General features: G+C 41.1%; 1 protein-coding gene across 1 annotated transcript in view; it reads right to left on the bottom strand.

Moving 5' to 3' along the window:
* LOC136440468 (gem-associated protein 5-like) overlaps nucleotides 1-13,321 on the bottom strand; it is a 77,060-nt gene that overhangs the window by 62,050 nt on the left and 1,689 nt on the right. Inside the window, exons 2-4 of the mRNA XM_066436516.1 lie at nucleotides 12,338-12,492; nucleotides 11,682-11,866; nucleotides 7,236-7,381 (exon numbers count right to left, since the gene is read on the bottom strand). Of these exons, the coding sequence (XP_066292613.1) occupies nucleotides 7,236-7,381; nucleotides 11,682-11,866; nucleotides 12,338-12,492 (486 nt within the window). The remainder of the gene's footprint in view (nucleotides 1-7,235; nucleotides 7,382-11,681; nucleotides 11,867-12,337; nucleotides 12,493-13,321) is intronic.

Below are 13,321 nucleotides of genomic sequence, written 5' to 3'. Positions count from 1 at the left end.
ATATTACAATGTGGATTGATATTTAACAATGTAAACGATGTGGTAAAACGATATAAGTTTTCCTTTGAAAGTTTATGTTTTGTAATGGACATGAATCGTTAAAAATGTCTCGCTTGTACAACACTGGGATATGTCGCAATGCATGACTGTTATGATCTATCATACCGCAGCAGGGGCATGGTATGGTAGTTCACTTCCGAAAAGCCGTTCCACATGCATATATTTGGGCATTTCCGTCGGCATCCGTGCTGTATGCCCTGTCAGATCCCCATAAATGGCCATATTACATATATTACCACAAAATTACACAAAAAGGAATTGATTTTGTTAAGAAAATGGACAAGAAAGTGACCAAAATATGGTGCCGTGTAGTGAGATTTAAACGTTAAGTACCTTTAAAAATCATGTCAGGACAATCAAGTCCCAGTAGCTCAGTTGGTAAGCACGTAGAGTATGTAGGCTTGGTAGGGACTGGAAGGTCCCCGGTTCGAACCCGAGTACGTCAAACCTTTTTCCTTTTCTGTTTTTTTTTTTACTTTTCATATAAGGAGGAAATATATTGTTTTTTAATTTTGCTGGCGTGTTCTTCATCTTTTTCTTCTTCTTCTGCATAATTTATGCAGGAACTTGTATTTCCCTTACGATAAATGCTACAGATGTCATATTTGATTTGCAGGTGCTTTTAGGAAAGCACCACATACATTATGCTAATGATACCTCATTGGCATATTTTATGCAGAGACTTTCATTTCATTTCTTCCAAATGCGCCCCAGTCAGCTTTTTTAAAAAGCTTTCTTGAAGCTGACTTAGAAAACAGTTTATTTCATACCAAACTTCACAAAACTGAATAAATCTTAACACTGCACTTTAACTGGGGTCTTACAGCAATTTAGTTCTTCTTAAAACCGTTTCATCCCCACCACAATGAGGTCGCATGGCCAGTTTTTTTTACAAGCTTTCTTGTTTCGTGAGTTTTTGTTATAAAAAAGCGTCTTTTTTGATAAGGGGTAATCAAAGAATTAAAAGTATTGACCCAAAAAATTGCATCTCTGCACAGTCCAAGTAGTGTTTTATAGCAAGTAAAGAAAAAGTGTTTAATTATCTTTTTCTTTCAATACAGCAGAGGTCAACCTGCTGAAAAGTATGTTTTTAGGATCTAGAAATTCCGGGAAAAGTCACAAATTTAGATCTAGATGGCCCCATTTGAAGATAATCAACAAACCATTCAGCCTTACAACTAAGATGTTTCAGAAATCACAAATATGCAGCAAATTCTCTTTCCACCATTCATTGCAGGCATGCCTGATGTATAGCTACAACTGTATCAACCTATTTGCAATAAAAAAGGCTAATTTGTATTATCGTAACATTTCACGAAGGTCAAAGGTCACCGGATCTCTCAATCCGGTGAAACCACCCTGAAGTGACACTTTTCTGAGAAACATATCTCACAATCTTTCATCCCCTGTGTAAACTTTTTACATTGTCACAGCCTCCGTATTACAAACTACACGTGTGGTAAGTTTGAAGGTCCAGAGATTTCCCGTTTTCACACTGTGCGTAAAAGTGCCTACTAGTATGCGAGCTGCGACTGGACACGGCATACTTATTACACAGACAGGTCACTCTGCACATGTTCGCAGCTAAAACTCACAATTCCTGTTGCCGCATTGGTATGTAACTTGGCTTATCGTTTGCTAGGTTTTGTGTGGTGATGCACATTGTCTATTTTACAATGTAACAGTCACTATACGATCACAGCAAGTGGGGAAGCTTTGTACCCCGTATCTGCATGAAGTATTGCAGCCATGCGGAACAGATTATAGCATGGTCTCTATGGCAGGTCAGTGGCACATGCCATTAATTATTGGGGTGCAATTACGATATTGCATTGCATAAGTAATCACGGTGTAACAAAGACATTGTGCATCACCACGCCCAACCAGGCAAACGATATGCCAAGTTACACACCAATGCGACAACAGGATCGTGAGTTCTAGCTGCGAACGCGCAAACAAAAGCATTTCCAATACTCCCAGGAGGTCATCCTCCTCCGCGGAGTAATAAACTGTGTATGGGGTGAAAGCATATCCCTTCCGCTACAAGACCAACAGAGTTTTGTTCCTTCAACCTCTCTAATTTTGGTAAATTAGAAGGAAAAAGCACTATTTTCACGTCAAAAATGCTAAAGGCTTAAGGATGCGTAGGATAAAACTTATACGGTCAAACCTGTATTAGCGGTCACCTTTGCATAGCGGCCACCTGCCCTTGTAGTGGTCACTTTTTGTCGGTCCCTTCAATTTTTCCCATTGACATAAGCAATAAGAATTAGGCTATGGCGGGCACCTGTCCAACGCGGTCGCAGCCAGACGATTTTCGGTCCCGCGAGTACAGTAACACTGCCGATAACGGTCATGCCGCACCAGTAGAAGCCGCATCGTCACCACACGCTGGGTTCAAAATCTTCATTTTTTCACAGTTATCAAATTTGTGTGGACTCAATTTGATAGGATAATGATAAAGGAAACCAGAATGTTAACCTTTGTTAGAAAATCCATGGTTTGACGTGAAGTCTTCACATGGCTTGCGTTTGTACATCGTAGCAAAATTGACTACATTGATGTTTTAGGTTGAGTATCCGACGTCCTACTGACATTTCAAAATACAATTTTCATGTAAACAACACCAACTGCCCCTGTTTACACCGTGAATAGGTCAGAAAATAAGGTAAAATAAGTTTAGCGGCGAGTGTTGGCGAAAAATTCTTACCGCGCACATGGTCGCCACACAATTGGAGAACCTTCTTTCAAAATCGGCAACACCGCAGAAAAATTACTGGATCATTTTTATTTTTATTTCATTCAAATTGCAACAGGCAATACATGACCACCCAGGTTGCAGTGGCTGATTTTGGGCGTCTGACACAGCACATACAATTACAACGTTGAGAACTACACATATATACAAATAAGGTCACTAACGTACACAATGATTTAATAATAATAATAATAATAATAATAATAACAATAATAATAACAACAACAACAATAATAACAATAACAATAATAACAATAATGATAATAATAATAATAATAATAATGACAAGGAGGTTAGAGGTTTGAGAGGTCAGAGGTTAAGGTTAACAATACTTAAGAAATTAAGATTTGAAGTAGTTTGGCATGGTAAGTTGACATGGATGGCTTAAATGGAAGGACCGTTGAAACGCTTTGTAGAGGAAATATATGCTTCGACAACCTTAAAGAGTTTTTTGTTTGTTAGATTGTCATAGCCTGGTAACCCCTGCAGTAAGGTAGACACGGACAGACATTGTTGTGTGAGCTGTTGGACTGTAGCAGCTAGGACGTCCCTCTGGCTGTTGTAGAGCGGACAATGTAGCAGATAGTGGGCGACAGTCTCGGAGGACGCACCGCAGGAACACAACTTGTCTTTGCTCTTCATTAGATGCAGGGTGGAATGCAAAGGGCTCCAGTCCATTCTTAGCTTGGTAGCGAGGATGTTGAAGTGCCTAGAACCTAGGCGTCTGTACGCTTGATGCTGCATAGAGGTCAGGAGGTAGTCTTTGCACATTCTCTTGAAGTTGTTTAAGGTCGAGGCCTCCTTCAGTATCTGTGGAAGTTGATTCCAGAGGGTTGATGCATGAGGGATGAAGCTGGATCTGTCCACCTTGGTTCTGCAGCGAGGGACGTGCAGGTGTGTTGTGTTGCGGAGCTGAAGTCTAGTTGACCTCTGTTCACCTCTTGTGGAGGGGATGAGCGACTGGAGGTGTGCTGGCACGAGGCCATTCGTGAGCTTGTACATCATCACCATGGAATGGTAGTGTCTCCTGGAGGCCAGACTGTCCCATTCTAGTTCCTGTGCAAGTCTGGTACTAGGAGTTCCCTTCATGGCTCCGGTTGTGAGGCAGCCTGCATGGTATTGGACTATGTCAAGCAATTTGCTGCCTGAGCTGCAAAGATCACCTAGCAGTACAGAGGCATACTCCAACTTAGTCCTAATCATGGTGTTGTAGGCTACATGTAGTTCCAGAGCCTCCCTACTTAGTTTTCCTCTAAGTTTACAGAGTGCACCTATTAGTTTCCTGGATTTACTGCACATTGTTTGAATGTGATCAGTCCATCTCAGGGTTTGGTGGATTAAGTAACTCCAAGGTGGGTGTATGACTATACTGGATCATTATAGCATTGTTACCCATGAAAATATCGTGTATGGTTTTGTTGTTCTCCTGGTGTGGGTTTTAAATTCCCAAACCCGCCCAAACGCCAGAAATTTGTTGAGAAATACAGCCTCTAGCGTGCCTGTAGAGACGCATGTATTTACTTGGGACACTTCACTAGACGCATGGGTGAGCAGTTTGTTAAAAAAAAAATGCCGTATTATCTTCAAAATAGAATATTTTAAGTCAAGCTTTCTTTATGTATATATTTCCTTTATTTAAAGAATGTCTTTGACGAAAAAAGTTTACATTTTGTACTATTGAATGGTAGAGTAAAATCACACCACATGCAGTGGTTCCACTCACATTGCAGTAGACTATCCCAATGACCTCGCCGGGCGCCATCTTGGTCTTCCGCCCAGCAAAACAGGCCAATTTAACTGTGATTCCCAGCAACTGATCATTAAAAACTGACATTGCCACACATTTGAAACTTAGATTATATTTTGGTCATTGCGGTCCGGATTAGGGCTGGTCGCGGTCACAGAAGACAAGTGGTCGTCCTGGACACATTGCTTTAATAATGCTTGAGTCTATGGGGAAAAAAAGGGGACCGACCGAAATCGGTCGTCTTGAGCCGATGGTCATCTTTTGGACGTGGTTGTTGGGTCAATTAATCAACCTTTTCTCCATAGCGGCCACCTGCCCATAGAGGCCAGTTTTTGCCAGTCCCTTGAGTGACCGCTATAGACAGGTTTGACTGTACATGGGTATGAAAAATTTTTTCGGCAAAAACACCTACATGTAATACTGTCAGAAAGAGAAAAACCTATGGTATAATCGATCCAATTATAAAGAAAATCCCAGTACATGTACTAAGAATCTTTTTATCATCCACGGTGCGAGGCATAGCAACATCACCCATAGAATTCTACAAAGGTCAATCTTTGCCCAAGGGGCGCTTCACCATGCGAATGAATATCCGGAAATAAGGCTCAGACGCAAACTCAATTTCACCAAAAACACACAAATTCACATGCTTTTCAGACATGATAGTGTTCAATGTCAGTTCGTAGAGAAATGCCCGCGAAACCCTTTTGTCACTTTTTGTTGCGCACTTCCACGGAACCCGGTCGTGGAAGAACTGGGGTGTGCACCGCTAATGACAAAATACTATAATTTCTTTGTGGCTAATGATGGGGATTTCATTTTTACCACATTTGGAACTTGAGTAAATGTGAACATAATTTATGTTGACATCAGTAGACATAATTCCTGCATGTGAGGGTCTCATTTACATAATTTATGAGGAAATGGTACACGAGCCTTTTTTGATAAGACTTTCACATTTTGAACAACTGTATTATTTGGGTAGAGATCTAGAAGCTGATCAACTGATGTGATATGTGCAAATGAGATCCTTATTTGCATTTCATCTATGAGTTGTAAAAAAGAAAACACTGAAAGAAACAGGACATATTTCTATGTTGCCAATCTTGCAAACCTGCATGTTGGTAGGTTACATTTTAAGTTACAAATGGAATTTCATGATTTTGGTACAGTCAAACCTGCCTAGGCGACCACCTTTTCAACGCGACCACCTGGCCATGGCGACCACTTTTTCTCGGTCCCGAAAATTTTCCCCATACGCACAAGCATTAAGCTGCCTGCCCAAGGCGACCACCTGTCCAACGCGACCGCGACCGCCCCGAATTGGGACCACAAAGAGCACAATCCCTGCCCATGGGGGCCGCCTAATTTTCAAGCGTGTGGTGACATCGGATCATTTCGCTGTCGGATTTCACGGAAATGTTTTCAAGACTTTGAAGGACAAAAATAAGGACAAAAATATATGGAATAGCAATGTTATAGCATCGATTCCTCCATGAAGTGTTTTAATAAACGTTTCCCCTACATAAAGAAATTGTAAAGACAAAAATGTTTGTGATGTTGTTATGCCTATCGTAATCTTATAGTTTACCGCAAACTCAGTTCGGTTTAAACTCAATTTTCAAAACGAATACGTAGTGCATGGCGTCAAAAAGTCAGATATCACAGAAATTATTATCTATTTCTTGTATTTTCAACAAAAATGTGTCTGTGTCTTACTAAATTCCGCCGAAAAATGACTTCACGGCGGGCAAAACATCGGGCGAGAAATATTGTTCCTTGGTCCCGACGCCATCTTGGATTTGGCGCGACCCGGATTTGGCGTGCCGCTGACCTTTCTAAAACACAATGCTTTTGTGTATGAACATTTACGAATACTCTAGTTATTGATGAAAATTAATATTCTTATTTCCTTCTTATTTCCATGAATCTCACAAACCTTTATTGGACGCTCTGCGTTCTGCTGCACTGACTCATACCTTTCTATGCGGTCGCACAGGGCTTGGCGGCGCGGCGCGACGAAGTCACACCGTTCTGTTTCATCTTTAGTTGTCAGATCGAAAACTTTTTGACCCTTTTATCCATGTTATCCAACGGTCGGCGCCCCAAAAAAGGCTGCGGCCAGCAGGTGTTTTCTAGGGATTTGTCTTAGGCCTTAAAACTTCGATGATGTGTGTGTGTGTGTGTGTGTGTGTGTGTGTACTATTTAAGCTTAATGTAACGTGTGAATGCGGGAAGGCGCTGCGAGATCATCGAGGCATTGTTTTGTACGCAAAAATTATGACGAAAATTTGTACACGATGTAGCGGTATACAATTATTACAACGATAACTGAAAATGTAATTTTTGTAGGATCTTTCTGTCAAGGAGAATTGAACCTGGTGGGGGTCATGCTGTCTAAATTTACATAATTTTCCATCCATCGACGTACTGTATTTGAAAACCTTGACCTGGAAAACATGTGAGTGGAATCCTCTTCATGGCGACCACCTGTCCATCGCGACCGTTTTTGCTCGGCCCGCCGGGTGGTCGCCTTGGGCAGGTTTGACTGTAGTTGTAAAAGGTAGGTACACTTTGACAATATTTTGGACCCCCAGGTAGCTTCTATCAAAATGTGGCTGATTAGAGTTATTTGGACCCTATAATTGTTACATTAGCCTATCTTTTTACCATCTGTAGAAGGTCTGGTTTCATCATCATCAGCATCAGCTGCCATCCAGACAACAGACTGCACCTCATCCGTGTGCCCCTGCAGACTGCACACAACCTTCCCTTCTCCCCGCATGTCCAGCACCAGGACCGTACCTGACTTTAACCTGAAACATGCAACAACAGTTCTTCCTTCTCATAAGAGATTACTTTCACATCATCTGAGATGAAAACACATGTATCATTGTAACATCTGAAATTCCTGTGGCTCAAATGGTAGCAGCCACACAATTGAGCTCCTGGTTCCAATTAGTTGCTAACTGGGAGACCCCAGTTCAATCCTGGGCACGACATCTTGGTTGGGGTTGCACTCATCTTTCGCAAGGGACTTAAAATGGGGATCTCGTGTTCGAGGAAGTGCCTTGAGCACATTAAAGGGGAAGGGCTAGTAACCCTTCGCCTTATAAATGTACCCTGCTACTGAAACAGCGAAGAAACTTGCTGCCCTATGTGCCAGTTGATTCTACACGGGTCTGAACGAATGAACGAACATCTGCATGATGCAGGACAGCATGTAACAATAGTAAGAAAGGCTGGATACCTCTACATTGGACAGACATTTCTTAATGAAACAGTCGGAAAAAAAGTCATTTGTCCTATTTTGGACTGATAAAGACGTACAAGTACATGTACATGTACAATACCAGCTGCAAGTTTTGGGATTACCAGTCTGAGTAAATAGAAAGAAATCTGAAGGACAAAACAAGACAGATTTACTTAAGCCCTCAGACCTTTCTCCTTGTAGTAATCAATTCAATTCCTTTAGTTTTGAATTACATGTACATGTATCATATGTATTGAGAAGACTGCTTGTTCAGGCATTTTGCTTAAAGAGTGTGGATTGACTTGGAAAGTTTCATTCACTTATATATACAGTAGAAGCCACTTAATTGCACCTCGGATAAACGCACCTTCCATTTAATTGCACCGAATCCCAATATCCAAAACCGGTTCCCATTCACTGCATTGTTAGTGACTCCGCATATCTGCACCGCGCATGGTCACCAATGCCAGATAGCTGCACCAATTCTTTTCAGAAATCCTCGACAAGTTAACTGAAAAGGTGCGTTAAAATCGGCAAACGCGGTAGAAATGAGCCGATACCTGCCAGTGTAAATGCGCAATACCGCCAATATGTTTACATTTGCATATTTTCTATCTATCAACATTCCTTTCTTCCTCAGTTACAAATTCGCATATTTGAATAGTCATATCATGGAACACAGCGGGTTTTTAAATTGCCTCATTAATTATGCAAATTAGAATCTGATTTGCATCATTATCATCCAATCAAACAAAGCACCACGTAAGTTATAGAGTTTCAGTATTTCTCATCAATTATGCAAAAGAGGTCTTCATTTGCATAGTTGATATTTATTACTATTTCTCTCTTCCTCGGTCATGTCACATGTTTGAGAGTCCTATCATGGAATTTGGAGGATGTATCAATTTTCATCATTAGTTATGCAAATTAGATACTGATTTGCATAATAAGTATTAAATTATGTAAATCGTCACTCAAGCTATCCACTTAGCAAAAAGCATGACCATCCATCAAGCCCTTCTTGAGTTATTCCCTTTCACAGTCTGAAGCAAAACCTGCAGTCCCAGAAAATGCCGCTAGGGTGTCCAAACCGATACCTTTTACTCTCTTTCCAAAGAGCTATCTACCACTCAAAAGTTGGTTCCATAGCATATCCAAAACATGAGATATCAAAACAGGAATTTCCGCTGCAGTACTATAACAAGCCGCTAGGGGGCCCAAAATCTAATCATTTTCAGGTCTCACCAAGACCTACCAACATACCAAATATCAAGACAACCCATCCAGGCATTCTTGAGTTATGCTGGTCTTCTTATTCATACAAACGCTACCCTATGCATAACCTTTTTGGCGAAGGTAACTACTTGCACAGTGCCTTGAGGACAGTGCAATTTCACAAGATCAAGATCTAAAAGTCGGTGAGAAGCCAATTTGTGCCAGCCAACACGTTTTAGGCCACACAGTAAAACCCCCTGGCCCAATGGGAATATCTCCTTACTACACCAGTAACACTTCCCCTACACAAGTAACAAGTTCCAGCTGGTACCCTGAGCTAGTAGTATATACAGACACGCATACAATATAACACATTTTTACACTTTTCTCGTTAATTATGCAAAGTACTTCGCCCAAAATCTAATCATCTTGAGATTTCCCACATACACATCAACAGACCAAATACGACAACAATCCATCCAGGCGTTCTCGACTTATTCTGTTCACTAACAGACACACAGACAAGCATCAAAACATAGACTTCTCGGCGAAGTCAACAAAAGATAATGTGAAGTAAAATTGATATGAAACCAGAGTAACTTAGATAACATACTAAACAAAACATTATATTACCAAATATATGCATTGACGTCATGTGCTAGTAACAAAATATAATGGAATGAAATTAAATGAAATCAGGTTGAATTTGCATATCAATGTTGACATAATGTGACGTTGATAGGAATCGTATGCAGGAGGTCCCGGGCGGGTTATAGTTTCAATTCCTAGTTTCATGGCGGTACATGATTTACGTAAATCGACAACTGCACTCTACGTAATGTAACACAGAAACTGTTATCCCATGAGTGGCATGACGATGTTTCAGAATGCCTCCCCTGTAACATTACGTGTGCTGTAATGCGGTAGATCGCATGGAAAAATGAAAGAATGCAAAATCAAAACAGGTTCGTAGTCATTTCTTTATTTTCAGCAAAGGGTCAATAAATAAAGTTAACAACTGAATAATTTTGTCTGTTTTCTTTGTGCTAGTGTTTCTGACTAACAATACACCTCCTCGCCCATGGTGGTGCGGTCCAGCTGGGCATTTCGCATAATTGCACCAGTCGGATAATTGCACCAAAAACGATGACAAATGGGTGGTGCAGTTAAGCGGATTCTACTGTACATGTATATAACGGGGGGTCCCATAACTTCAAACATAAATTTATGAGTTTGACATCGCATTGCACCAGTGTCGGTTCAATGTCTGAAAAGTGTTGCGTTTTGACGAAAGATAAATTAGAGTTGCGATGTTTGAGGATTTTCCATTGTGGAGTTGATTACACATCTCAGTCGGTAAAACCAAAAAAAATGTTGTTGTGAATGTAGCGTTCCATATTGTTCCATTCCAATTAGGGTACCGTAACTTCAACATACAAATACCTTTGTCTCTCTTCGATTTGTCGGTACGATTTTAAGTAAACAGAAGGAAGAATTTTGTGTCAACTGACTTTAGCTTCCTTGTAGTAAATAATTTTTGACCATGTGTCTCCACCGATGCAGGACGCGCTGTAACTTAGCGACTGTTTACGCCGCTTGTTGCATTCCAAGCCACGTGAACGTTGACGATCCGTTGCTTGGTATGGCAATGAAAGTAGATACCTCATTCCATACGAATAGCTCGCCTCAAATGCCACAAATTTCTCATAAGTACGTCCAAAAGTGTCAGGCAAGCATAGAAAAACCGGTAATTGGCATGGTGACCTCTGCCCTCTGCACGGCACCATACAGTATGTGATCTCAAATCTTCCTTGTAACATTTCTGTCAATTCGGTGCCAAGTGCATGAAATTCTTTGAACAACATTGTCAATTGCTTCTTAGAGCTCGCTACTTATTTTTTCTTTTTGAGCAAGCAGTGAGAAATCACCCTTTACATTTACTGGAGTGCCTGTTTGTGCATTCAGAGACTTCCGACCCGTGCCGCCTACATCAAGTAGCCTGTCAATTTTAATCAACATGCAGGGTTAGGTTACATATTTGCTACATCAATGCGTTTGCTTGAGGAACCATGTACAAGCAAATGCAAGTTTATCCAACATGTATCAAGCTAGATTATTAAGATTTTCCATTCTTGAGCTTCACATGATTTTGACAGGGGGACCATGATATTCCTGCATTGTAATATCACATTCAAATCGTGGTTACAGAATGGCTGTGACCTAAAAGGGGGAGGGCGTTCAAAGCCGCTGTTTTTTCTTTATTTCAGACAAGTTTCATCGCGGCATAAACTAACAAAGACGCACATTTTTTGTGTGTTTCAAGTAGCTTTATGCCTCATGTGTAAAACAAGTAAGTTTGCATGAGGATTGTTGAATATATCTTGTGTAAAAGTTGCCACAGTGACTACGCAATGTACTTCAGACGACAGCACTATGCATGAACCTGGGTTTTCAGTGTTTTTGTTCAGCACAGTGGATAAAAACCAAATGTTCTCTTCTGCATAACAAGACAAAGTAAAACTTGTTTGAAGTTATGGGACCCCACGTTATATATGATAAGGCTTTTAAATATCAGAACCCATACTAGTAGATACAACTACATGTACATGATTATACATAGAATTTGTACTTGTTGTTCCAATACATACCCTGCTGCCAGATGGTATGGTTGATGTGAGGAACATGCCAAACTGACAATGTGTCCTTTGGGATCAGGACAGAAGGTTTGGACATCTCCTGTTTGGTAGTTCCACTTCACAATGAAGCCTTTCTGGTCAGCTGACACAATGGTGTTCTCATCTGCTGAGGACCACAGCACGGCTGCAACTAGACTCTGGGACCAACAGTTAGTGGAGATATCACCACATTACAGTCTGGAACGTCATACTTCATTCAACGTGTCAACAGGATTCTGTATCCCATCCCAATAAAAGCATCCTGAAACATGCTTGTAGCACTGGATGACTACAAATTTCTTAACATGCAGGGAAAAACATAGAACCATTGGACAGGCAAGTGAGTCTGTGTCCCACACCTGTTCTACATCGGTACTAAGTACCCTGTATTGTCCCTGGGTATGGAGTCAGGTGAGTGAGTCAATGTCCCACACCTGTTCTACATCTGTACTAATAATAAGTACCCTGTATTATCCCTGGGTATGGAGTCAGGTGAGTGAGTCAATGTCCCACACCTGTACTACATCTGTACTATGTATCCTGCATGTGTTGTCCCTGGGTATGGAGACAGGTGAGTGAGTCAGTGTCCCACACCTGTACCACACCTGTTCTACATCTGCACTACGTACCCTGTGTTGTCCCTGGGTATGGAGACAGGTGAGTGAGTCAGTGTCCCACACCTGTACCACACCATTGTCTCCACTGGTTACACACAGTCTCTCTTGGCCTGGATTCAGACTGAAGACACATCCTGTTACCCGAGCACAGGCACAGGGTAGGCAGCCTACAGACCATAGCAGAGACAAATGTTAGTGGTGGCATGGGGAGGGACCAGTAAATGGACTTTCCATTGGAACACATAGGGAAGCCATGGAAAACAATCAATTTTTAACACATTTATCTATACAGGCTATTCATTTGATGTCGTACGAGCCATGTTGGATTTCTTGATTAAAGTACGCACCCCAATTAAAGTATGCATCCCTGGTTCGGGCAAAGTTATGGGCAAATCTGCGGTCCTGAAACGTAAAATGCAAAAACCCGAATAAAGTACGGATCCCTTCTCTGGGCCAACGCAACAGTTGAAATGTCCCGACCAGTATATGCCTTTTAAAAGTCTTTTATCATATAGCTAACAGGCCACGAGATACGCATCAAGTTTCGTGAGACGTCCAGCAATCTTCCGCCCGCGCGGTGGGCGGAGAAACAACGCCCCGCTTTTAAGATGTTCTAAACGCATATGCTGTCATACCCGGATTCTTTACGTTTTGTAACATGTTGTCCGACTTGAGCTGCTACTCAGTGCTCGCATTCCCCACTCCGTGAAGGTCGCAATTATTTTAGAAATTTTGTGTTACATTATATCGAATTGTACAAAATTTCACTTTTCGCAGAGCACTTGCTATTCCGTAAGTCATTGAATTGAAATAAGTGAGCTACATGAAGGAGATCTGATATGACGTTAATTTCTGCCAGAAATGTTTAAAAAAAATATGTACAGTAATATAGTGTTGAAAAGTTCCATGAAATTTAGATGTACGATATGCAAAACATCATGTAATGGTTAGTTGTCAAGTTAGTTTGTGAAAGGAACGAAGAAAATAATGTACGGC

The sequence above is a fragment of the Branchiostoma lanceolatum genome, chromosome 8, assembly GCF_035083965.1.
Source record: "Branchiostoma lanceolatum isolate klBraLanc5 chromosome 8, klBraLanc5.hap2, whole genome shotgun sequence".
NCBI classification, from domain to species: Eukaryota; Metazoa; Chordata; class Leptocardii; order Amphioxiformes; family Branchiostomatidae; genus Branchiostoma; species Branchiostoma lanceolatum.
Note: the sequence above shows the minus strand (reverse complement) of the source record. Positions and strands in the feature narration are given on the sequence as shown.